Source organism: Strix uralensis, chromosome Z, assembly GCF_047716275.1.
Source record: "Strix uralensis isolate ZFMK-TIS-50842 chromosome Z, bStrUra1, whole genome shotgun sequence".
NCBI lineage: Eukaryota > Metazoa > Chordata > Aves > Strigiformes > Strigidae > Strix > Strix uralensis.
In genome coordinates this window covers 12,220,888-12,246,778 of record NC_134012.1, presented here as the reverse complement: position 1 = coordinate 12,246,778, position 25,891 = coordinate 12,220,888, and the positions used below count along the sequence as shown (strand labels likewise).

The 25,891-nt window shown below is 37.0% G+C and overlaps 1 protein-coding gene across 1 annotated transcript in view; it reads right to left on the bottom strand.

The window, feature by feature from the left end:
- Window positions 1–1,094: 1,094 nt before the first annotated feature.
- Window positions 1,095–25,891, bottom strand: part of RNF180 (ring finger protein 180) — an 83,814-nt gene continuing 59,017 nt past the window's right edge. The window contains exons 6-7 of the mRNA XM_074855621.1: window positions 24,422–24,547; window positions 1,095–4,358 (exon numbers count right to left, since the gene is read on the bottom strand). Of these exons, the coding sequence (XP_074711722.1) occupies window positions 4,156–4,358; window positions 24,422–24,547 (329 nt within the window). The 3' untranslated portion in view covers window positions 1,095–4,155. The remainder of the gene's footprint in view (window positions 4,359–24,421; window positions 24,548–25,891) is intronic.

The window sequence follows — 25,891 nt, the reverse complement described above, 5'->3', positions numbered from 1 at the left end:
TGCCACTGATCAAAACCCCCGGAGCTTGGCTGTTCAGTCAGGTTTAAGTCCACCTTACTGTCTGCTGTTACTGTCTGTCTTAGCCCTTTCTGCTAAATAAAGGGCATCTCTAAGGAGAGTTTGTTGTCTTGCTCCACATCTAGCCCAGAGCAATCCACAGCACATCTTGCCTTCTTTCTCTCAGCATCTTCCTGGGTGCAGGGCTGAACACCGGCAGAATGCTCTTGATGTCCCACGTTTGTCTCTTCCGTCTACTTGCGACTCCCCTTGTACAGACCTGGAATTCCCCAGAGGGGACTGTGCATCCCACATTTATGAAGCGGTCAGGATTGCCAAGGACAAAAGATGCTGAAAACACATACACAAATGCAACACTACACACCATCAAGATGGTTACTTGTCACTTGATAGCTATAATAGCTACTATTCCTCCCAGAGGTCCATCTTATCAGCACTACTTTTCTCGAAAAATAAGCAAATAAATCTAAACTCTGCTTCTTCATCATCCTTTTCCATCTCAGTATCAGCAACTGTGATAATGTTGTTGTTGACATACGGTAAATATTTCAAGTGTGTATGTGTATGTAGTGTACTGGTAAAGGCTTAGATCTCAGCTTCTGTGGGCAGGTGCACAGCTGTGAAAGAATCTGTTGTGTTTCACAGTGGCTACTCCCTGTGCAGCTATTGCTTGGGAATTTTTTTTCAAATTGTGTAAGGGAAGCAAGATGACTGGACCTTGGTAGGAAAGCTACAAACATAGCCACTGCTAGGCAAGAAACTCACACACTTCTGAGTGTGCACAAAGTCCCTTTGCTTGTCAAAGCTAAATTTAGTCTTGTCCTGGATTTCTGCTGCCTTCAACAGTTAACTGGTCTGGACTAACAGCACCAGGACTGAGTAATCTTCATTATCAGAATGTGTTAAGATCCACACCTTGCCCGAGGATGATTTCTGACAGAAGCTGACTGTTTCCTGGAAAGTACTGAAACAAATTCAAGGCTGCTAGTATGAAAAGAGTTAATCACAGTAGTAAAAAAATTCAACAAACCCTAGCTGAACCCTGAGCAGAAACAGAATAAATAACAAACAAGACATTGATTGAAAAAAATATTAAATTTTAATTCCACCAAGCAAAATCTAGTGAAATGAGTGCAAAATATTACAAACAAATTTTATTACAAACATTTTAATACTATTGTAGATAAGAAAGACAACCTGGCAGAACAGGATCAATTCAACCAGAAAATTGCTTACAAAGGACCTGCTCTTGCTCCAACAATATCAACAGCATTTTACAGGCAGACTTCAAGGAAAACCAGATTTGAGCCTTTGAATTTTTATTGTATTTTTACAAAAGCATGTATCTCAAAAAAGCAATAAAGGACAAATAGCTCCACTCTATGCCTTTTAGGTGTTTTCCTATGAAGGATGTCTCAGAGTTGCAACAGTCTTCATTATGTACATTTGTAATCTTTTAAAACTAATTATCCCCTGGAATTAATAACAACAAATATGAAGGAAAACAATATAGCCCAAGAAACAGTTTCTTGTTTAGGCCTCGAAGAAAGGTAGAGTTACACAGTTAGAAATGCCATACAAAATTGTCACTCCTACTAAATTTATGAAAATGCAGCCACCCTTAGTCATCAATTCTTGCTATAAACGTACAAAAGGGGTCAATATTGCATTGGATTTTTTACTCTCTTTTGTTGCCTTTTTCAGAATAAAACCATGGTAACATGCTATTAAAACTGATGTAAGTAACTTTTTCTTATATTAGTTAGTACCTACAGTATGTTTTTTATCTCTCAATATATTTTGGAATACTTACTTAAGGATAATGCTTTTCAGATATCCTGGTTAAATAATTTTAAATTATGTTATTACTGGAATTTCAGACTATGTCAGCTAAGTTAAAGTAATTTTTCATAACATCTTTTTATTTTAATATTTTCTGAGATCAAAAGATAGAAGCAATTTTGGCTTAATAGATGAATCAGTCCCTCTCTTTGCTGAGATAAGAGCAGTAAATTCATAAGATTAGAGACACAATAAAAATTGCAGTTAGAATACCAGTCCTGGCATAGATGAGAAAAATGTTTAGAATTATTGATAATATTTGAGCATACAGACCTACATCTGCATGTAGCAAAACATGAGCCTATGACCTAAAAAACCCTAATTTTTAAAAGACTTGTTTGTATCAATATAAAGAGGGAAATTCACCAAATGTTCTACTACAACCTTGAAAGTTTTTAAAATGTTATGCATATGCCACCTGTAACGGAGTCAATCACCTTTAGGTAGAGACAAAGTAACTGGATATACTGCTATTACAGAAAATGCATTTCTGTCAGAACCATGACTGTGATGGTGATAGTGAATTTCAATTATTATATCTCCTTAAATTTGCATAACTTTAAAAAGATGGCAAAAGTTATTTAGTCCAATCAGTGTTACTAGACTTGTAATTTTTAATCCTACATATATATTCTCCAAGAGATTATTCTCTGCAGCCTGTAAGAAAACTAAGTATTAGTAGCTGATTTACTGCTGTTTTTCAGATTAAGTGAAAGTTTCTGGTCCTGACCACTTTATAGCCTATAAGAGACTGACCATGCTGGCCCTGCTCCAGTAAAGAAGCATAAACACATGCTTAATAAAACCCCTGAAATCATTCCATTTCATCATATTGGGCAGATGGCACCTTCCACAACACATTTCTCCTTGTTCTCTGCTAGAACAGGGGAGTACACCACCTACTGAAGAACCACAGGTCTCCCACACAAATCCTGATACCAGAGGGACTACATACACATACTCACATGCTCTTCTTGATGAAACCACAGTGTATTTTGCAGGGTCATGCCCTTAGAAATAAAGGCTTCCTTGTACCTTCCTGAAAAGTACGCCCCTGAACTACCTCGTACCATTCTTCAGCACCTGATTCCCGCAATATTTTCCAATATCCTATTTATAATTTAATAGATGCTCTTTCACTTTCATTTGAAAATACTGTGTAAAGCAGCAAATATGGAATGATTGCTGAACTGGCTGCAGTTCTGTAACTGTAACTCAGCAATCTATATATAGAGTAACTATAAAGTGCTTTAGAATTGTTTCACACGAAAGGTGCAAATAAATACTATGTCCTCTTATACGATCCCCCTGGAGACATATAGTCCTGGTGAGTCCACACTTGAGTGTATCCTCAAATTGTTACAGCAATTTAAAAATTATACTGATTTCTTACACTGGAGAATGCTTCTTTCTCCAATATTTACTAGTGTCTCACAGCATCATAGTCAGCAGGCCTGCTGCTTGCCCTCCATTAGCTGTCTTGCTGGATCCAAACACACTCATCTGGGTGGGTTAAAAAAGGTACAGTGCTACTCTGGCAACCTGCACAAAAATGGTCGCTTTAATGTGCAGAACCTGGGGTTGTTAGTTGATTCCTTCTGACTGCCATTTGCTGAAAAGATGGAACTGTCAGCACACTGTGCAGTATCATTTCTCTTTTTGGCTCAAAATTTCAGGCATTGTGTGCAGCACATCCCCACAGTAGAATGCTAACAGGTATCAATTGTCAAAATTTTCGAGGATTTGGATTATGCCATTGAAATAGCTCTAATGAACGTCTATACAATGCATGGTGCAGCACTGCAGTGCTTATAATCTCCTGTTCTCAAAAGATTTGACTATGAATGAGAAGCATCTTTATTGCTTTTATGTGTGAGGAATTGAAGCACCAATGAAAAAGAAAAGTGTGCCAATGTAAGAGTCAAACCCCAAAATGATTCTATCGATCATATTCTTTTGTAGTACACAGAACTCCCCTAAGAACAAGCAGTATTCTATATTTCTACAGAGTAATTATTTTATATATTAGGGGTAAATCCTGTTCCTACCAAAATCAAGGCAAAACTCCCACTGAATGAAGTATGATCTGGATTTCACATTATATTTGGAACCAATTTCAAGTACTTTGTCACACATAGCAGAAGTATCAAATAGCCTCACAGCATGCTTGATGCAGTCTATTACAATTCTGAATTATAAAAACACAGTATCAAAGAGTTTGACTTCTTCAAGTTTTTTCTATTCACATACTGTGGTTCACATGACTCTGTCTTCCTTAACTGTGGTTACTACAGACTAAAAAGGGAAAAAGAAATAACAAAGAAAACAGAACACAATAAATCCTATTACCCAGTTGACTGAATAAATGTAGATTATCACCATGTCCATATCAAATCGCCATCCACGGCTATCATCCTCAAAGTCCATGTAGTCCATCCTGTGAGCAGCATGTGGGAAATGCCTCCTTGTTACAGTACCTGAGCGTCTTTGAAAACCTGCTGAAAAACAGACTAGGAGATAAAAATCTTTATAAAACCAATCACATTGAGTAAAAAAAAAAAAAAAAGTTAACCCTCCTTCCCCCAGTTATTTACAGAACAAATGGAAGCAGGAAATCTCACACCTCATTGTTAGGTTTCCTCACTTTGTTGGATAAGAAGCTCTTTGTGGACTTGATTTCGAGATTTAAAAAGTAACTCTGTCTTTCATGTCTGGAAAAGAACATGCTTGTTTGTTTGGATTTGGTAAAATAATGCTATCTGCTTATTTTATCCAGACATATGAAACCTCTCTTTTGGTGCATTCTTCCACTGATTTTGATTCAGTGATCCAAAAGTAAAAGGTTCCATATACTGTAATCTCTTCAGTAATTAATATCTGGATTTTCTAAGTCTACTCATCTGAATTCTTCAGTAATTGAGGTACATACAGATGTGTACACACATAGTTCAACAGTGCACATACATTTGAATTCCTATTTCTAGTATTTGAAATTTTTTTTTCAAAACACTCTTCCAAATAACTCCTTGCTTTAATATTATGTCTCTATATGATACATACCAGGTTAAAATTCAATTTTTATCCTACTGTTTGTATGCTGATAATACCTTAAAAATATACAGGCAGATGCAAACACAGCCTTTCAAGCAGAAGAAAAATCCTGTGACTCCCAAGAATGACTTGAGTATGGGGTCCTACCAAAAGGTCCTTCCTCTTCATTCCTCCCCTGACTTCTCTATGTAGTAAGAGAAGTACTGTAGGAGCATAGTTCTTGTATATGTCAAGATACGAGGTTAAAGAAGTGTCTGTACAGCTGTATTAGACAGCAGATGGTGGGACAGGAAAGAGGCTGGGAGCTGCGCTGCAAAGGCAGAAGATCCATCCAGTTCTGATGAAAGACAAGGAGGGAATGCAGTCATACTGGTCTAGATTTTTGTTCCATTTTTCAGGTAACTCTCAATCTTTATGATGCATTCTTTGATTTCGAAAAACAGGTCTTTGCTGAGCTGCCCAGATTCTTTTCCCCTGCACTGACATGATGGCTTTTGGTGTCTCCAAGTGGGTAGGAAGTGTCCCTTTCTGTATGCACCACTGCACATCAGTGTGCCTCAGCGTGTTCCTCAGTTTTAAGCTACTGCTGTGCTGCCTTCTAGTCCACCTTAATTAAGCCTCCTTGAAATTCCTTAATCTTCTGTTTTTGACTAATAGAAATAATTGTGTATAATTGGTGTTCACACGCCTGTAATTTTCATTTTAACATTCTCAGATCTTATTCAAGGAAACTGAGAAACATATTTTTAAAAAGTGTCCTAATACAGAACTCTGCTGGAATTTCAATATTTTTCCTTTTCAGTGGTGGGTATTTATTTTTTCTTTGTATTTTTTTCTGAATCAATATTTTGCCCAAAACTTTTATAGTACAATTGTTTCCACACCTTCCAAAGAAAAGTATTTTCTCTCTTTGGTATCGTTTTTAAGACAGTTCATCAGAGACCTTTTTACTTCAAATTACAAAGGTAGACTCTTCCTCCTGTATTCATTTAATGATTGCTTTACTTTGAAATTTGACTAGACTACTGAGATACAGAAATTCTTCCTTTGGAGAATCACTCACTGTTAGACATTGTTGCATTTCTTTTAATTTTTTAATTTTAATGACAATTTGGATCAGTTTCTCATGTACAGATACTAAGCTTTTAGATCTGTATACATCAGAATCTCTTCAACATTATTTTATTTTGGAAACTATACATGAAATCTTCATGCTCGTCAAGAGAGTGATGATATTTTATGACGGTTTTCAGTGATTATAAGTGGGCTAAGATTTGTCCCACAGCTAAATATGCTATACTGCATCTAGGAAAAAAAAGTTAAAATTTCCAGGGATTTGCTTCTAAAGAGTTTTAGATTATAATACCAAAAAATTTTATGCAACTCCATGAGTTAAACATCTGCTTAAAGATGCTGAAGATCTGTTTAAAGTGTGATACGTACCTCCTTGGTTTTTATGCTATACTTTAGATTATGTTAAATTAAAATTACATTAATTTAAAACAGTATCTCGATTACTGAAAAAATAACATTAGTAATTGGTAACAAAATTCTGAAAAATATTAGTCCTCTTTACATATCCCTCTGTCAAGATGCAATTTACTTGAAAAACACTCATTTAAAAACTTACCTCAATTTCAAACCTGTATTTATAAATTTCTTTTCTAACACTTGTAAACATTATTCTCAAATAGAAACCTCAATATATGATGTTATGTTCTGTTTTTTATTTAATTTGCAAATGGCATTAAATGTTATCACTAATGATATATCATTCACTTTGCTTTTTACATGTGAAATTTAGTGTGTATTATCCTCTCTGGAGGATCTTAGTCAAGACTGCTACCTGTGCTTTCTTTTTATTTATTTCTGTACTTAAAGTAAATATAACACAAAATGCTAGAGGCTGGGTTTGGATCAACAGCGATAATCAGGGAATTATGCAAACATGTAGCTACATTAGTTTGGACACATTTTATCCTTGTTTGCATGTCTGTGCAACTCACCTTAAGCAAACCTGCACTGAGTTTATCACAGATTAGACTTTATAATGTAGTCATTCTACATTCAGGAACAGCAGTTTCAGTATTCTCTAATTGCTCTTCCTACAGAAAGCCACAGAAAAATTGTTGGTGCTGTATTAAAAGTATGTATACAATCAGGAACTGCTTACTATACAGCATGTGTAATCCCTGTGGCTTCCCTGCATGTGAGTAAAGCTATTCAAAGTTGACAGCCAGTTATGTGGAACAGATTTCAATTCCATTGTTGAAATAGTCTCTTTTTTACCATCTGTAAACTGATTAAGCTTCATCTGAAAAGGTCAGTAGTACAATTATTACGTAAACCAAATTCTACGACTTAACAGAGGCTGACAAAGAATGAGAACAGTTTATTTTCCCTGAAGTATATTACCATATAAACTTGTGTACAGTACTGGAACAAAGGATCACATTTAGAAACCCCGTATGATCATACACAAAGGTTACTGCAGATTCTATGATCCGCCCTGTAACTACTGTCTTTAACAAATTCTGACATGAAAAATACCTTTATATGTCTGTCTATCCAGCCGGAGTGGAAATAAGCCATGTCTCTGCATCTGATTCTAGCCATCTACAGATAAAAACTGAGAGCTGTAGAGTTCCTCAAAAACTGTACAGCAACATGGAGTAGGGGTTTGTATTATGAAACAGAATAGCTGAGGGAGCTTCAAACCCCTTCTAATCTATTTGCTCCTTTTTATAAAAGAAACCCTATATCATTTGATGAAAACAGTTCCTAAATAATTTATACACAGTCACGTATTTGTTAAAACATATATTTTACTTAACTTTCTTTGTGCATGCCTGTGTTTCTATACCCTGAACAAGAATTTCCACTCAAATCACATGTGTATGCAAGCCAGTGCCAGCAGTCTGGCATACTGTTAGTGGAAACCTGTTATTAGATAACAAAAACAATGCTTTGTGCAAATCACACTTTTATACCCACCAAAGAATGCAAATAAAAAAGGATTTTCACCATAGGCATACCTGTTGCATGTGTCCCTGCCAGTTTTTGCAATCTCCTGTTGAGGTGCTAGTAATACTCAAAATAAGACTACAGACAATTTAAAATATTCTCCCAATTTTATAAATTGACTGACCTCATTTTGCTTTGACTAAAGAATGTAAGATATGAGATGGAAAATTTCACTCTAAAAATGTGCCCAAATGAATAATATGCAAGGCTATAATAACCATTTACATTGTAAGTGCTCATGTAAAATTAAATTACCTAAGAACAAGTGTTCTTAGGTAATCAGATGTACCAAGGTCATTTTGATGCAGTCTCTTCTTTCTGATTATGAGCTGCAGCAGATAGAGCTACTGAAAGACTATAGTCAAAAAGGCAAATACAGACTGATTCCTTCCCATATGTGCCCTTGCAGCACCCAGCAGCTTAGGACCCCAGTGCTTTGGAAACTGTGCCCAGAATAGTGTGTTAAATTGGCATCGACAGGATTTTCCTTCCTTGCACGTGTCTGTGCGTACTTTTGAACGAGATCTCGTATCGCCTCCAGTTACTATGCTTTGTGTCCCTTGGTGGAGTAGTCTTAGAGGAAATAAATTGATTTCCTTTAAGGTGAAACTAAATCAGAAGATGCACTCTGAGAGCTCTGATGTGTTCCAGTAATATGCTTCAACCACTAACAGGCATTCAGCCCTTGGGACTGGAATTAAGTTGCCCCTGTTGCCTAAAATGCAAACGTTGACGTCTGGCCCTCAGCACCATTTTTTTTTTTTTGCACTATCTGTGATGGCTGATATAATTGCTAATGCAAGAATGCCTCTGAGAGACAGTGAACAATCTTTCCTAAAACATCTTTATGCCATTCATAGTTTTACAGGCCTCTTGTAGCTGTTTTTTGTAATATCCTTTCCAAACAAAAAACTTGTAAATTTCCTTCACATGGAAAAGCTTCCATATTTCAGATCACCCTTTACACATTATGCTTCACCATGCTTTATCCTTCTTTGAGATGATGTAATCTAAAATTATATGCAAAACTTGAGATGTGGGATCACCACAAATCTAGACAATGACATAATGTTTTCCATTTTGTTATGATCCTAATAATTCCTGCTTACATTTTGACTATGGCTGCACATTGAATGTTTTCAGAAAACTAATCACAGTATTACCCAGATCTCTTTTCTTAAGTGGCAATAGCTAATTTACAGCTCAACATAGTGAATATTCTGTATTATGGAGATTGCATAGCCTCTGTGGGCAACCGCTCCACCACTTGACTGTGCTCACAGTGTAAGTGTTTTTCTTACTTGCAGTCTGAACCTCTCATATCCATTATCGCTCATCCTCCTGCCATGCACCACTGTGAACAGCTGGTCTGTCCTCCTGGTGGTCTCCTTATAGGTACGGTAAGGCTGCCTGGAGATCCTCCTCAAAGCCTACCCTTCTCCAGACTGAACAAGCCAGCTCCCTCAGACTCTCCTCACAGGTCAGGTGCTCCAGGCCCTTTGCTAAACCTGCTCCAATTTACTGCTGTCTTTCCTGTATTGGGGGGTGGGCAAAATTGTAGTATTTTAGATATCATCTGCTGAGTACTAGGGGATAAAAACTTCCCTCAGCTACTGCTGTTCAGACATCACGCTGTTCATAAAGCCCAGGATGCTGTTGGCCTCCTTTGCTGCCAGCTGACACACAGCTTGCTCTCCATCAGGACGCCCAGGTCCTTTCCACAAAGCTACTCCCCAGGCTGTCAGTGCCCAACCTGTCCCATTGCCAGAGGCTCTTCCTTCCCAGGTGCAGGACTCAGCATTTGTCCTTGTTGAATTTCACAAGGTTCCTTTCAGCACACTTCTCCAGCCTGTCTAGGTCTCACTGGCCACCCTGCTGCTGTCTATCAACCTGTTCTCTGATTTGTTGTCCTCTGCAGATCTGATCAGAGTGCATTCTGTTGCCTCCTCGAGGTTGCTGATGAAAAGAACTGTTAGCTGTTGAGTTCATATTTACTATCACCAGTGAACTGAATAATTTAGTACCACTGATGAACTTTATCAGCTGTATATGTATCACTTTTCCAAATCACATATGAGTGTTCTGAACTACCCAGACTGCTGTGGGGTTCCAACAACAGTCCAATGTAGTTTGCTACATGCTCTTTTATGTCATAATTTCCATCTTCTACCTCGGTCTGGTTTTCTTTTTATATGCCCTGCTGAAAGGAACTTTTATCTGCTGAAGCATCTGCTTTACTGTTTCAGCCTGTTTCTCCAGTCTGTCTTGGTCTCTCTGAGTAACAGCCCTGCCGCTGAGTCTACCAACTGGTCCTCCAATTTGTTGTCATCTGCAGACCTGATGACAGCATGGATAAATGGACCGAAATTTCCCAGAATTCTGCACCTTTTTCAAGGATAAAGTGTTTTTATATCGCTTTCACAAACAAGGTATCATCTGGAACTTCTTGCATAAACACCAACCTTCCCCCATATGCACATCATGCGGCATCATATTCTGGTTATACTAATATAATAGCTAAATTGCAAGATTGCTAGTTAAAATAAGCTGTGAGATCTGTATTTCCAGCAAAGAAAAACGTATATATTGCTAAAGAGGTTTATGAGAGGATGGCACTTATCCTGTGTGAATGACTGCAGGCATGTCCCATTGACTTTTGATCTCATGTCCTAAGCTCTAACTCAGTCTCAAGCCCTCCACCAAACTCAAGTCCCTGAAGCATCCAGTTCCCCAAACGAAAGCCACTCAATCACCACCCTTCTCAGATCCAGACTTTTAGTTTTTCTCCTCCTCCTGCATGAAAAGCTTGAACCTCCCTAGCCTCCTGTCTCAGACATTTCAGCTCCACACACATATTGTCACAGAAGTCAAAATCTCATTTTTTTCTAGAGAAAACCCTCAAATTCCAAACTTCTCTTGTCTCAGAATGCACACCATAACCTCCAGCTTTCCTATGCTAAAACTTCTACCCCACTTTTCAAGGCCTTTCTCACTGCAAAGTCCAATCACCCTCCCAAACCTCCCTTGCTATCCTACTCCTACCTTCCTCTCACGTTTTCTCTGCTGTCTGAATATTTCTCGGCTCTTGCCCTTCTGATTTCACCTATGGGCTTCCACTGGCTGCCAGCACCTTATATCCATGTGTGACTAAACTTACATGATGGCCTAAACATCTCTCCATTCTTTTTCCATTCCCAAATTCCAAGTCCTGCTTTCTGCTAGCAGTTGGGCTTTAGAAAACCTGGATGTAAAATGTACTTAAGCTGGACATAATCCTTATCTGAAACCATTTTTATATTCACTATGATGTCTACCTTACTAGCTATAGGACTTCTACAGGGCTTTGGGTTTAAATGTGGAAATGTGTGACAGTCCCAGAAAAGTAAATTGTGTGTAAGCAGTTATTTGCACATGCATAAAATGCGATTTATTGAACTCAGTGTGCATACAATACAGAGTCCTTCTGTATATGAACAAATCAGCAGCATTCAGGCAATTTAATGGGGAATACACAGTAACTGCTTTTCAAGATATCAAAGAACGTTGTCTGCAAAGGGTCTAGAAAAGCAACTGATTACTGTAAAAATCTGAAAAACCATGTCCTGAAGCCTTTCATATGGGGCACAAGATTCAACTGCATTAGGGGCATTCCTTTTTATAAGGCAGAGTGGTTAGGAACCAGTGATCATCTCTGTTACAACCAGTTTTTTGTTTTGTGAATTTCATAGGACATTTGACATAAGAAAAAGAACATCATGCTACATACAAAACTATGCAGAAATCCCAAAATGGGGTAATGCCACTAACTGACATACAATTAATCTGTTGAAGCAAAATTTTATAAAAACTGCAGTCCTACAAAATCAATTACCATGCAAATAATGCTTCTTGCTGATCAGTATCAGCATAAATATTGGCACCTAAGAATCATCTCTACTCTCTTAAAACTTTATAAATCCTACATGGATCTGGGAAGAAATATACACAAATGAACCAGAAATCACTTAGCAATTAAAAGAAGAAAAAAACCCCCAAAATAATTCCTGGAAGTTCTTGTAGCATTTACAGTTCTTACAAATATTTATTTCATACTGCTGTAACTTTCCATATTATTTTCAAGATTATAAATAGGATCATCTATTCATTTTTTTGGTAGCTATTCTCTGACTTTTTCTACAGAAATATGTAATCAAAATAAGACGAGGATTTAAGATTATATACTACATATCAATACAGAAAGCTGTACTTCAGCATTTCTTTGGACCCTTTATTGTGAATCACTGCAGTTAACACCTCTCAGGCCTTCAGGACAGAGAGGAGGCAAGCTCTCATTTGAAGTTTTTTTCCTCTGTGAAATACTGTAAATTTAATTCAATCAAAATTACACTTGACAAAGAGATATGACAGTTTTGCTCTGCACAGTAAATGAAGATGAGATTTTTTTCCATTCAAACACAGCTCATTGGATTCCAGTGAGGATTACTTTATAATTGAAGTTTTTTGCATGTTCCTACCATTAGTTTGAATTCTAAGACATAAATATAGTGCCTCTGCCATAAATTAACAACGACCTTCTGAATATTAAGTAAATAACCAAATTAGTAAGGCCTTTGACACCATTTCCCACAGCATTCTCCTGGCGAAACTGGCTGCTCATGGCTTGGATGGGCACACACTTTGCTGGGTAAAAAACTGGCTGGATGGCCGGGCCCAAAGAGTTGTGGTGAACGGAGTTAAATCCAGTTGGTGGCCGGTCACGAGTGGTGTCCCCCAGGGCTCGGTTTTGGGGCCACTCCTGTTTAACATCTTTATTGATGATCTAGACGAGGGGATCGAGTGCACCCTCAGTAAGTTTGCAGATGACACCAAGTTGGGTGGGAGTGTTGATCTGCTCGAGGGTAGGGAGGCTCTGCAGAGAGACCTGGACAGGCTGGAGCGATGGGCTGAGGCCAACTGGAGGAGTTTCAATAAGGCCAAATGCCGGGTGCTGCACTTGGGCCGCAACAACCCCCAGCAGCGCTACAGGCTTGGGGAGGAGTGGCTGGAGAGCTGCCAGTCAGAGAGGGACCTGGGGGTGTTGATTGACAGACGACTGAACAGGAGCCAGCAGTGTGCCCACGTGGCCAAGAAGGCCAATGGCATCCTGGCTTGCATCAGAAATAGCGTGGCCAGCAGGGACAGGGAAGTGATCCTGCCTCTGGACTCGGCACTGGTGAGGCCGCACCTCGATTCCTGTGTTCAGTTTTGGGCCGCTCACTACAAAAAGGACATTGAATTACTTGAGCATGTCCAAAGAAGGGCAACGAAGCTGGTGAAGGGTCTGGAGCACATGTCGTACGAGGAGCGGCTGAGGGAACTGGGGGTGTTTAGTCTGGAGAAGAGGAGGCTGAGGGGAGACCTCATTGCCCTCTACAACTACCTGAAAGGAGGTTGCAGAGAGCTGGGGATGAGTCTCTTTAATCAAGTAATAAGCGATAGGACAAGCGGTAATGGCTTCAGGTTGCACCGGGGAAGGTTTAGACTAGATATTAGGAAGTATTTCTTTACAGAACAGGTTGTTAGGTGTTGGAATGGGCTGCCCAGGGAGGTGGTGGAGTCCCCTTCCCTGGAGGTTCAAGAGGCGGGTTGACATAGCGCTGAGGGATATGGTGTAGTTGAGAACTGTCAATGTTAGGTTAATGGTTGGACTAGATGATCTTCAAGGTCTTTTCCAACCTAGATGATTCTGTGATTCTGTAAAAATGTGTGAAGGCTAAAATACCTGTTGCTATTTTATAGACTAACAATTCAGCTTTTACTGATTAAAACACAAACCATAAACATAGCTAATATATCTTATCAAAGATTTGGGTTATTGGAAAAGAAAACAAGAAAAAGCTTTTAAAATGAATGACAAAATCGATAAAGACACATTAAATGCATGCATACACATTTTACATTGACTGTTTTGCATAACTAACATTTTTGTTCATTTATTAAATATGAAATCTATATTCAGTGACTACGGTGCCCAGTCTCTCTCATAAATTCAAAGCAGAACTAGAACAACTCATGTTTTGTATCTCAGGCTGTTTATTTCCCTCAAGCAAATGACTCAAGAAGCAAAAGGTCTGTGGGAGGGCAGAAAGAGCTTAGAAAACATGCTCTTCCAAACATCTGTGATTATTCCATAATTATCAATACTCACAAATACAAGCTAATTGGCTAGTTTAAGCACTGGGATGCATACTAAAACAGGAGTAATTAATCTCACGTTTCACAATGTAAAAGCCATTTGACTGTGGAAGCCATAAATGAGTTTTGATAGCCAGCCAACAAGCAGACTTTTTTTAAACTAACCAAGTGAATTATTTGTTTGCTTTTTCATTCTTCCCCTAAACCATAACAAACTATGTACCAAACAGGCAGGACATCATATAACAGCTTTTAAAATGACTTATAGCAAAACCTACTCTCCTACTTTAAAACCACTTTATTTCAAAATTCAATTAAGGGTGATAAAATAAAAATCATATACAGATGAAATAAAAATACTATGGAGTAATTGAAATGAATGTCTTTGTTTTCAGGGTGCAAACTAGCTCTGTGAGTAAATGAAACGTTGGCTTTTCTAACTGCCTTCCCCTTCACCATACCTGTTCTGACTGCAATCCATATAGTTTTGATGACTGATACCAAGAAATGAAGCTGTACAGTCTCCCTCTGAGATCATGTCATGGATCTAAACTGCACAGTATGCATACATTCTAGACCATAAAATGTCTTCCATTAATTTTAAAGGTAAGTTTTCTACATATATATTGATGATGTAGATAAACTGTATCTTAACAGTGAATTTAACTTGTGGACAACTTCTCTCCTTGCCGTGACAGTGCAGACAACAAAAAACAGGGAATCTCAAACAGCAACCTGTAGTATTTAATTTTCCGTGGTATGTGCACCAATAATCTATAAGAAAAAATAATTTTAGAAAGTATTCAGAATATTCTGACTATGAATTTTCCTATTAATTTTAATCTATTTTCCATTTATCTTCCACTGTCTCTTCACTAAATCTCTTACTCATCACAGTCTCAAACTCTATTCACCATCAACACCTTCTTCTGTTGTTCCTACTTTTTATCACTGAACTTTTCTAAAAATCATGTTGCAAGTTTATGTTTTCTTTACATTTGTCATCTCTCAGCTGATCAAATACTATATTTCAGCTTTTCTTGTTAATTTCAGCAATTCTTGTTAAATTTCATCATAAGTGCCTTCACCCTTTTGTATCATATTGTTGTAATGGCAGCACCTCCCTCCAGTTTCATTCTTCCCTACAACTCCTCCCTAAACACTTACACCCCTTCAGGCTCCATTTGTTCGGACTGCTACCATACAAAATATGTAGAGGCAAAGCTATTGATATTTATAGGTAGGCTTAATATAATAGCTCAAGATGACTGAATATGTATAAAAAAATAGCATTAAAAAGGATCTCATACCAATGCTTGTCTCTAGTGTGAATGCTACTTGGCATACTGCTCAATTCTCTTTAGATGCTTATTTCTTGACTTGCATGATTGCTTGTTTTGTTAAAAAACAATTAATTTAGTACTAAAGACCATTTAACAAAAACTTTGCAGATTTTTGTTATACACTGCTGTCCACAAATGTTTCAGTGCTTAAGGCTTCAATGTTTTAAGCTAATTTTAGTGGAACACTGCAAGATAACAGTTACGCAAATACTTTCTTAAAAATAAATTCATGAATTGGCTCTACTTGTCTTAAGATGGTCAGTCTGGCAGCAGAGGTCAGAGGGAATACACAAGATAGGCATGGCAGGGCCTCACCACACCCCTCTGTAAGACAAGGCTGTGTGTATCTACACAAAGCATTTAGTTTATTTGCAAATCTATCTGTCTGGCAACATGCCTCCCTTAATTCCTCCCCAGAAACAGGTGAATGACCTACCTTGGAGCCATGGCATTGTCTCGGAACAAATTCATATTCAGTCTTAGCTAATATCAACCCCAAAAATTTCTACTTCCCATCTGAGCAAATGAAAGAAATATTAATTCCTCCAGAGAATAAAAGATACAAAGCACAACACCGTATCTTGAGAAAGCTGTCATAGTGTTTCTGAACTGAAAGTTTTCTGATGCTGACAGTAATTAACCAGTTTTTAGGAAGCTGACCAAGGTTTTATGGAAACAGCTGTCTGAAAAGTCTTCATATATGTTCACCAGAAAACGAAAATCAAATTTTCACAAAGAAAAGTAACTTAAAAGGTTATCAAGAAAGAAGCTATTTAAAATTAAAATGTTTATGAAATGTTAGAAAATCCTTCCTTTAGTCCTTCATTAAATGTGTAATGGTGGTTAACTCTGACTTTTTGTGACACCATTTCAAACATCCATTTTTACCTACTCAGTTAAGATATTCAAAAAGTCTCCTGACTTTGCTGTTTGCTCATCTCTTGCTTCTTTGAGAAGGTGTGGTTAATCTGGCTCTGATCTAATAAAAATACAATCACCTTTTCTTCCTTATTATTCTCACACGTCACCTTGAGTGCTTTCATGCTTACTCTTTTGACCTTCATCAAATTCAGATTTCAGCTTTTATCTTCATTTTTAGGGATCTACAAAATTCTGCCTTGCCCAAAAAATGTAGTCTGACTTTTTATAATTATGCTATGTGAGTACCATATTCCTCCAGAAATCCTAGCAGTTTTCTACCTAATAAGTGCTCTAGGATCAAACTGAACTCAGGTTCATGTCCAAATTTTGTAATGGTGTGGATCTATCTGTGTCACTGGTACAGATGTATGAAACAGATATCCCGGGCATGTTAGGTAGCAGAAACAATGTACGTGTTCATCCTACTTTCTTTTCTGCTAACTCACTGATAGTGATGAAGCCAACATATCCCTACAAGCTACTCTCAGACAAAAATTCTTTGTTATTCTTACAGTAAATGGAATTTCTATGAGGCATCGAATCAAAAGACTGAACACCAGGCAAACTTAACTTTCAAGGTAAGATGTGTTTACACTAGCACAGTTGAAACTGTTTAGGGGCTACTTCAGTACAAAACGCTCTCCTATGCAGTGCATTTCAGTGCTATGTGGATCAGGGGAGTATGCAGGGGATGCATGTCTGACGTAACTTTTACTAAACATAATTAGTTCACAGCTAGTTAGGAATATAACCAATTTTACTGGTCACTGCTCAGTGGCCACAATCTATCTTTTTGACATTCTATTTGGCATAGCTGGCAAGGTTCACTTTCCACTGCCACTAAAATGCATAGAAAGATACTTGCTAATTCCTGCCGGCGATGAAAGCAGAAGGCATCTTTGCTTCCACTTGTTCACAGAGACCTGTCATAACTTTAATTAGTCTCAGCAGAATCTTAACACAAAACATAAAAATTTAAGACCAAGAGATATTTTACTCTCTAAACAAATTCTGTGATGAAAGACTACCACTTCAAAAAACTAGTAATCCGAAGTTTACCTAGGGTGGTTTAACTAAGATTATGTATTGCTCTAATTGTCTTTAGAGGGCAAATAATAAATATTTATGTAATCTTATTTAATAAATACATAAAATCTTTTTACGATGCCTAAGTTAAAATTGTAATGGAAGACATCATTGTCATCAAATTGTAGGATATCTCATAAGAATAGGCATACTAAGAATAGACTAAAGGTCTTCCTACCCTATCATTTTTTCTCCAACAAGGTCAAACAAGGAGGAACTGGTGAATGACGCGGAAAGAACATAACAACAGGGCAAGCATATTGCAGTACTTTCCTGGTATTCTCTCTCAGCTCCCAGGGGCTTGCAGTTCAAGGATCTCCACAGGCAAATGTGCTATCTTTGAGTTTAATACACTTTACCCCATTTTTCTTCCTAGAATCTGTCATTATTTGAACCCATGCTCTGGGATAATGATAATTTTATTTAATGTCCTCTAGTTCTTTTATTAGGACACAGTGCATAACAGCAGCCCATTCACTTCTGCTATGCCTCTCATGATTTTAATTACCTCCATCATCCTCCCTCTTTAGTCATCTCTTGTTTTGGCTGAAGCACTCTAGTCTATTTACATATTCCTCATCACGAAGTAATTTAAAACTGACATCCTTATTTATCTTCTCTGTACCCTTCCAGTTTACTATCTCCTTTTGCGATGAAAGGCAAAACAATGTAAACATTGCTGAAGATCAGTCAGTACCATGACAGTCTTCTGCCACTGCTTGCACTTGGCTTTCATTTTTATTATCCCTAATATTTCAGTACTGTAAGCAAATGTTATCACCTCCATTTCTACAAACAAATATGCTGGATAGTACAAACTGTACCATGTACCCATCTAGGACCAGACTGCTAATGTCCCTCCAGAACACATTAGCAGAGAAAAATGCATCATTTTTCTCTGCTAATGTCTTCTGGAGAAAATGAATCATTTATTTTCATCCTTTGTTTGGTATATTTTAACCAGATATTAGTGGATGAGAGGACTTTCCCTCTTATCCTGAACACAACTTTGTTTTTTCAAGCATCTTCAGAAAAGAACCTTCTTAAAAGGTTCAAAAAAATTTTGGAATTTGTAAGCTGCAGGGTGAAAAGCACGATACCTCTAACTCCACTACAAGTTCATTTGGGTCCCTCCAGTACAGCTGTGGGACCATGGCTGTGTAAGAGGTCTAAAATGTTCTTAGTTTCTCTTACCAGGCAGTATGAACACTTGGTTCCCTAAGCAGAAATAAAGATGCCAATCTAACATCCATTCAGGGACATGTCAAGAATTACATAGGGAAAGGCTACATACAGTATGTTCTTTTGCCATGGCCATTCTATCACAATCCTTGGTGTTGCATAATTTTAGCTATCAATATTACTGGTACATTGGTCTAAGAATATCATGGTTAAATGGAAAAAAGGAATCCTGATGACACATATAGACTGGCTAGAATTTGATTCCCTTCAATGCACTCATGAACCAATATGACTGAGCAGACATTAATTTCTGAGAGGTGTATCACTCTCCTACACAGGCTAGCTCTGGATGCAGTCTTCAGGACTGGAAAAAGGCTACAAAATACCTTTTGCAATGAGACTGTGGTTCGCAAGAAGTCTGATGAACAGTCTCTGCAAAACAGCTTAAAAGGTAAATAAGGCTATTGATACTTACACCATGCTTTGGTACTAACACTGCTGGCAAAACAGCAGGGACAGAAAGTGGCAGTGCTAACAGGGCTGAAGCTTAAGACATCTCTGTGGCACTGACCTTTGTACCTTGAAGTTTCCCTTCCATTTTATTTTGGTTCTTTTCAGATTCACTTCTGCTTGGTGAGTTGCAGCAGTGAAGGCTGAAGGCTACTCAGAGGGAAGCTATGACCTTTGGACCTTGGAATCAAGAAATCAGTCTTATGTTTCTTACCAGTGACCTGATGGAGCTGAAAGAACTTGGGGGCAATGAAAATGGGTGCAAGTGTTAGGGTCCAAGTGCTGACAAATCAGCAAAATGACAAAGTTGCCATCAGTGCAGCTGACGTAAGACACACTCAACCAACAGCGCTTGGATTCTGTGTTTTCTGTCTTAGTATACTATACACATAACAGATGCTCAAAGACTACACTTCCCAGTAACGTGTGTCTCCTTGAGGTAGAAAATTCAGTTACCGTGAAGACTGTAGACTGTAAATGCATTGATAGGACAAGAGGCAATGGCCTCAAGTTGCGCCAGAGAAGGTTTAGACTAGATATTAGGAAGCATTTCTTTACAGAACGGGTTGTTAGGCGTTGGAATGGGCTGCCCAGGGAGGTGGTGGAGTCCCCATCCCTGGAGGTGTTCAAGAGGCGGGCTGACATAGCGCTGAGGGATACGGTGTAGTTGGGAACTGTCAATGTTAGGTTAATGGTTGGACTGGATGATCTTCAAGGTCTTTTCCAACCTAGATGATTCTGTGATTCATCTTGTGAGAAATGAATGTGTGCACATTATTTTTTGTGATTCCACAAGCTATAATGAATAATTTGATGGATCCTGGCTAAAAAAAGAAATCCTTCTGGTGAAGAAGCATTGCATGGTCCCACAACTGCAGTCTTGAGTAGTATAATAAAGGAACAAACAACTTAAAACAAAGAAATGAGGAAGTAAGGAACTTAACTGAAAGAAAAAAGTACAATAAGGTAGGATATAATAGTAGGACTTGGGAAAAATAGCTCAATATAAGCATTATTCTGAGAGACTTCTTATACTCCAGCATTACTTTTTAAAAAATACATAAAATCAATGCTGCACATTCTATTTTCAGGAACACCTATCTTGTTTCTCTTCTCAGTAGATCACAGCATCAGAAACTTGAAAACCAGTATCACTTTTTTCTTCTTTTTAAACAGAGAAGTATACACTTAAAACTTGAGGTAACTTTATAGCTGTATATTTTCACAGCTGTTACCATCCTTCCTTTATTGCCTATCTGACTGAAATCATGTTAACAAGAATCTTGAATCAGGAAAGTAGATTTTAAACTGTTGGACCCCAATTTTAAAGACAGATACAAAAATGTATCAACAATTGTTATTTAAAGGTTTCACAACATTTCTTTTTTTAAAAAAAATATGTTGGAAATTGTGCACCCTTTTCTCTAGAGAATGATTCCACAAAAGGACATGGCATATGTGACCTACTGAGGTGGTGGGAATTTCTACTAGTATTAGCAGGTGTTGAAAACACTGTATCTTGCAATCCTTGACTGATGCAGAAGCCAATAGCTTTTTATTAAGTCACTAAACAGATGAGATCAGTAAAGAACTAGCACAGATTTCATTGTATGTGATATTGCGGAAATGTTTTCTAGATTAAGGATTTAAAAAACCAGATAAAAATAATTACTCTGTTTCTAAATAGGCTTTCTCACTTTCAGTTTAATCATCATATTTTAAATAAAAACATAAGCATAAAAACAGTTGGAGGGAACTTCCTATTAGCCTAGGAATAATTATATCTTGAAATAGTCACCAAGGGTTGTAACTCAGAGGTTTCATAAACCTCCCCTTCCCCCCCACTCATTCTCAACACCTAGCTATGTACTTATTTTCAGGCATATCTACATCTTACTCTATATGCAGACAGCCAGCACCCTTTTACATTACCATCACTATCTTGATTACTCTGTTCTGTATCTCTGGTCTCTTCAATGTATTTCTATCGCAGATTTATGCAAAAGCTTTTGAAATAATCCTTTTAGGTCCAGTGCACTAATTCTCTCAGTCTGTTTTTTTAATTCCTGCACCTGGCTACATCAACGTCACTGTTAAATTAAGTATCGTATTTTCAATTTAAATTATCTTTATCATTTCTTTTAGTCCACATTTCTGATATCAAATTATATTTGGAGACTTACCCTTAGTTTGTGAACTTTTGGTAACTGTACAGAATTTATAGAATGCAACTCCAATTTAATGGCATGCAAGGGCTACACTTATGATGTTATTAAACTATAAATATGTAACAGGATCCAACTGAGCATATTTGCTATTTAACTAACATACTCAAACTACACTATTTATTTTTAAATCTATTTAAGGAAACCATTGTTTAAGATGTTATTTCTATTGTGCAATTACATTTTTAAAAGTTACCAATACTAAAAACAATAACTAATGTAGTATCTTTGTTAATCTCATATAAAACAAGACATTTTAGAGGAATATTTAAAATTAGCTTGTTAACTTCCACATATATTAAAAATCTGAATAGTAAAAGAAGATCGGCTTTGCTTCTTGAATTGCATTTCCATTTTATCATTAACTTATCCTTGACCAATTAGAGCATATCATATGCAAGCAATGCCACAAGTAATGTTTATGAAACAAATGGGAATTCTGTTAATGATTTTAATTGGAAACAATTACAATGCAGTATAAGGACAAACTACTCTGGAGCAATTTTCATCAGCTTGAAAGCACAAAAGTGCTACAGTGCTGAGGTTTCTTACTTTTTGTATAGAAACTCAAAAGCTATGGATGTTTGGGTTTTTTTTTTAGTTAGAAGTTAATTTTACATTCCTCATGGAAATTCTCGTATGAAAGAAGACTCACGTATTGATTACAAAATCTTTTTGAGTCAGTGCATCAATTCAGGAAAAAAAGTAACGAAAAAGAAAAGACACTTCATTTTATCTAGCAGTCCTGCAATGTTCAGAAAGTCTAAATTAGTTCAAACTGATAAGTCTTCTATATAATCTAGGCTTCTCAACATCCTTCTGTCCTTACATCCCAATCTAATTGTGAGGTCTGATTTCATCAGGTCTAGCATGTCTAAGGAGTGGTTTACTGTTTAAAGTTTATTATTTTTATGTCTGGAGTATTAAAATAAGATTGTGGAAGAGGTTTTGTAAAACGGAAAACTGGAATCATACAATATTTGAAAACAGCTCCTAGAGTCTCAGTGACCACTGAACCTGCTGGATATGAACTAGACAAAAGAGCATACACATTTCTAACAGGGCCACAGAATTTCTTCTTTGACAATGAAGTGTTGTCTTATAAAGAGGCAGTTATTCTCACATTCAAACTTGCATGTTTTCATCACTTTCTAAGCACTGTAATCACATCCCTTTTCACTCCAGTCACTCTACTCATGTAGCCACTCTCTTCTTCTTCCCATTCTTTAAATTTTGCTTTCTGCAACTCTAACATCTTATTAGGCTGTTACCTTCCTAATTAAACAAAAATTAGTCTAATTAGCCTCTTTCCCCTACTGCTCTCAGTGATATTAGGGTTTGCATTTGCAAGGGCATCTATTACAGTGTCAGAAGTCTTTTGCTGCCACTATGCTCAGTCTTATGCCCCTGTAAAGTTCCCAGGAGCCTCCTGAGGCAGGGAACATAATGCAAATATGGAACTTTAGATGCTGCCAAGCACAATTTAGATATAAGCCCAGAAAAGCAATCCAGGAAGAAAATATTATACACTCATGTTTTGAACTGACACAAACCCTGAAATAGCTTTTATTAAAATAAAAACTCAGAAGAGAGACACACTGCAGTGACACTTGTAGTTAAGAAGGCAAAGACAAAGTTTCAGACAGCGATGTGTTCAGGTTTCCTATTAACTAGATTTAATCATGTTCCCATTCGATGTGGGACTTTTAGGCTATACTTTGGAGACATGTAAATTCAGCATTCTGAATTAACTTCATAGAACGACATGCCCAATTTTCAAGTAGCACAATACTGAAGCTGTATGACCTCTCCAGATCTTCCTTTTATTTTTAATTATTTATGTTTTGTACAAAGCTCAGCATGGTAACTTTTCATATTTATGAAACACATGATTCATCTGACACTCTGGAACATATATGAACTATGTCACATACATAAAGTCATGTATTACAATAAACCAATACGCTCAGCATCAACATCCACACTACATTAACTGCTGTTAGAGAAAAGAAATATGCATCTTTGTTTTCCCTGCCAACAGCTTCCCCTCTGAGTAATATCAAAGATGATACACCAGTCCTCAAACTTCTCAAGTCTGCTCATTTTTGATAGCTAGTATCATTTCTTGTTACTTTCAGTATCAAATCATGACCTTCTGTGACACAGTTTTGCAAGTGGAGGATCAGAATTTATTAAATTTGACCTGTAGAAAAGCCTGAGTAGACTCACAAAAGAAATATAAAAAGGATGTCCTGGTTTATTTTTTCCACGTACTTTTAGAAGCAATCTATATTGTTCTTTCGAACAGGAAAAATATATCTGCTATCAAGACTCGTCAGTACAGAAAGTAACTATACAAGTAAACATAGATGAGGCCTGGTGAAGAAAGGCCATTAGACTGAAAACAGGGAAACATGGGTAAACAGCAGATCCCACATTTCAGTGGTCTAACTTAAATGTTTTTCAGTTAACAACCAGTTAATACCATGAAGATGTTTAAGTGTTAAAGCAGCAAGAAGAGGACTAAGCTTTCTTCATATTCTAAGCAGAAAACAAAGCTAAAACACCCACACCCTTTACTTCATTTCATATGTATAAAACAAACAATAGAGAATAATATATAAGGTATTCCATTTTTTTTGTGTGACTTCTTTCATAAAAGACTGATTCTGATGTTTTTTTTGGAGAAGTCTTTACTGACCACACTCAGAACCAGTGACTTTTTTCCCTGAGTAATTTTCTTTATTCCACTATGCAGACACATTTTTTTCCAAGCAGGAAACTACATACAATTATCCTGATAATGTGCACAAAATTAAAGATTTAAGAATAAATAAAAAGGTGTACACTCAAATTGTCTTTTTACAATTTGCAGTTTATCTTTAGATTCAGAGCACTGTGTATGAGTCACCCAGGAGAATTTAATTCAGCTCTACTTTAATAATCATCCATCTCTGATCTCCTATGGCATGTATTAGCTAGAGACTTATTTTCAACTACTGTACTCAAGATGAGTGAAGTTTAGGGAAAAATTAAAAAACTTACCTTCAAAAACTCTGAAGGCTTTCTTGCAGCTTGGTAGAGGCCATTTTGCAGAATTTGATTTTTGAAAATTTTCTTTTAACTTCAAATATTCCGTGGGGAAAAAAGATTTGGTAGAGTTGTTCAGTTCTACAAGAATTAATGGGAGAGAAGGTATACATCAACGCTGTAAATACAGCAATAATTTCCATACATTTATACTACAAAATAAAAATGCCTTATCTACTGTGTAATGCTTTTTCTAACATCTCTTAAATTGTTTTAAAATCACATAAACCAAAGCATTTCCAGATATATCAAGAATAAGTCTTAAACATGCCATTTTGACTCTGTTCCTCTGAAAAAAACATTTAGGAAAGATGATGTAAAAATCTAGCAAAGTGAAGTACATAATAAATCAGTACATAATAAATCAGGCTATTTAACTTACAAAACTATGATGACCTCTATGAATGACATCTATCAAACTGACTGTGGTATTAATTCTCAGTTCACATTGGTTTTTGTTTAACACCATCAGTCAGTAATGCAATGAGAGGGGAAGAGTCTGAAACTTTTTTTGGAGATTTTTAAAATGTTGAGGATTAACAGGAATTAAGAACACATTTGTAGAATGAGTAATGACATGTTGCAAGAGTTGACATTACATATTAATCTCAAGAAATCATCAGCTTCTCAGGATATAGTTTGGGCAAATATCTACATGGACTGCAACTCAAAACTGTCAAAACTAACCTATCCATAGCAATACAACAATGGAAAACAATTTAAAAATAACCATATGTTCCTACCACAGAGGGAAAGTGATCTGCTGATAACAGATGGAGTTGCCAAGCTAGTAGTTAACAGGGAAAACTTCGAACCCCCCCATTTTGGCCCTTCAAACCACCATGGCTCCAGATAAATAATAATTATAGCAGATGCTACCATAATTCTTTCTGTACCTTAAAAGAAAGAAAGGTCCTTCACAGATCTTTGAAAAGGCTTATGTATTATTATTACCTGGTTCATTGTAATTGTACATACTTTTCCAATAATCAATATTTTATGAAAAGATCAAATCTTTTTCTCTGGCAAATTTGAGAAAGCTAAGCTTTTTGTGAGCAGGCTCCAGAAGGAAGAAAACATTCCAAATGCCCTTTATGTAAGAGGAAGGCATTAGCAGATTTGAAGCAAAACCAATATGCTGGTCTTATGCTAAAAATTACCCTGTATTTCACCATGTCAGAACACTGGTGGAATGAGGCTACACAACACATGCAGAGTACAGAAATCTCCAAATCCTTCTATCTCATCATGTGAGAACAGTGCTACTGCACCCATAAACCTCTGTCAGTGAAGGGAAAGAGGCCATTTTCTCTCCTAAATGTAAAAGGTACAAGCTGTGTATTTCTCACTAGCAGTTTTATATTTTTATATAAGAGCTTTATATGCTACTGAACGCATTTGGATTAAGTATATTCAGATTCAGAG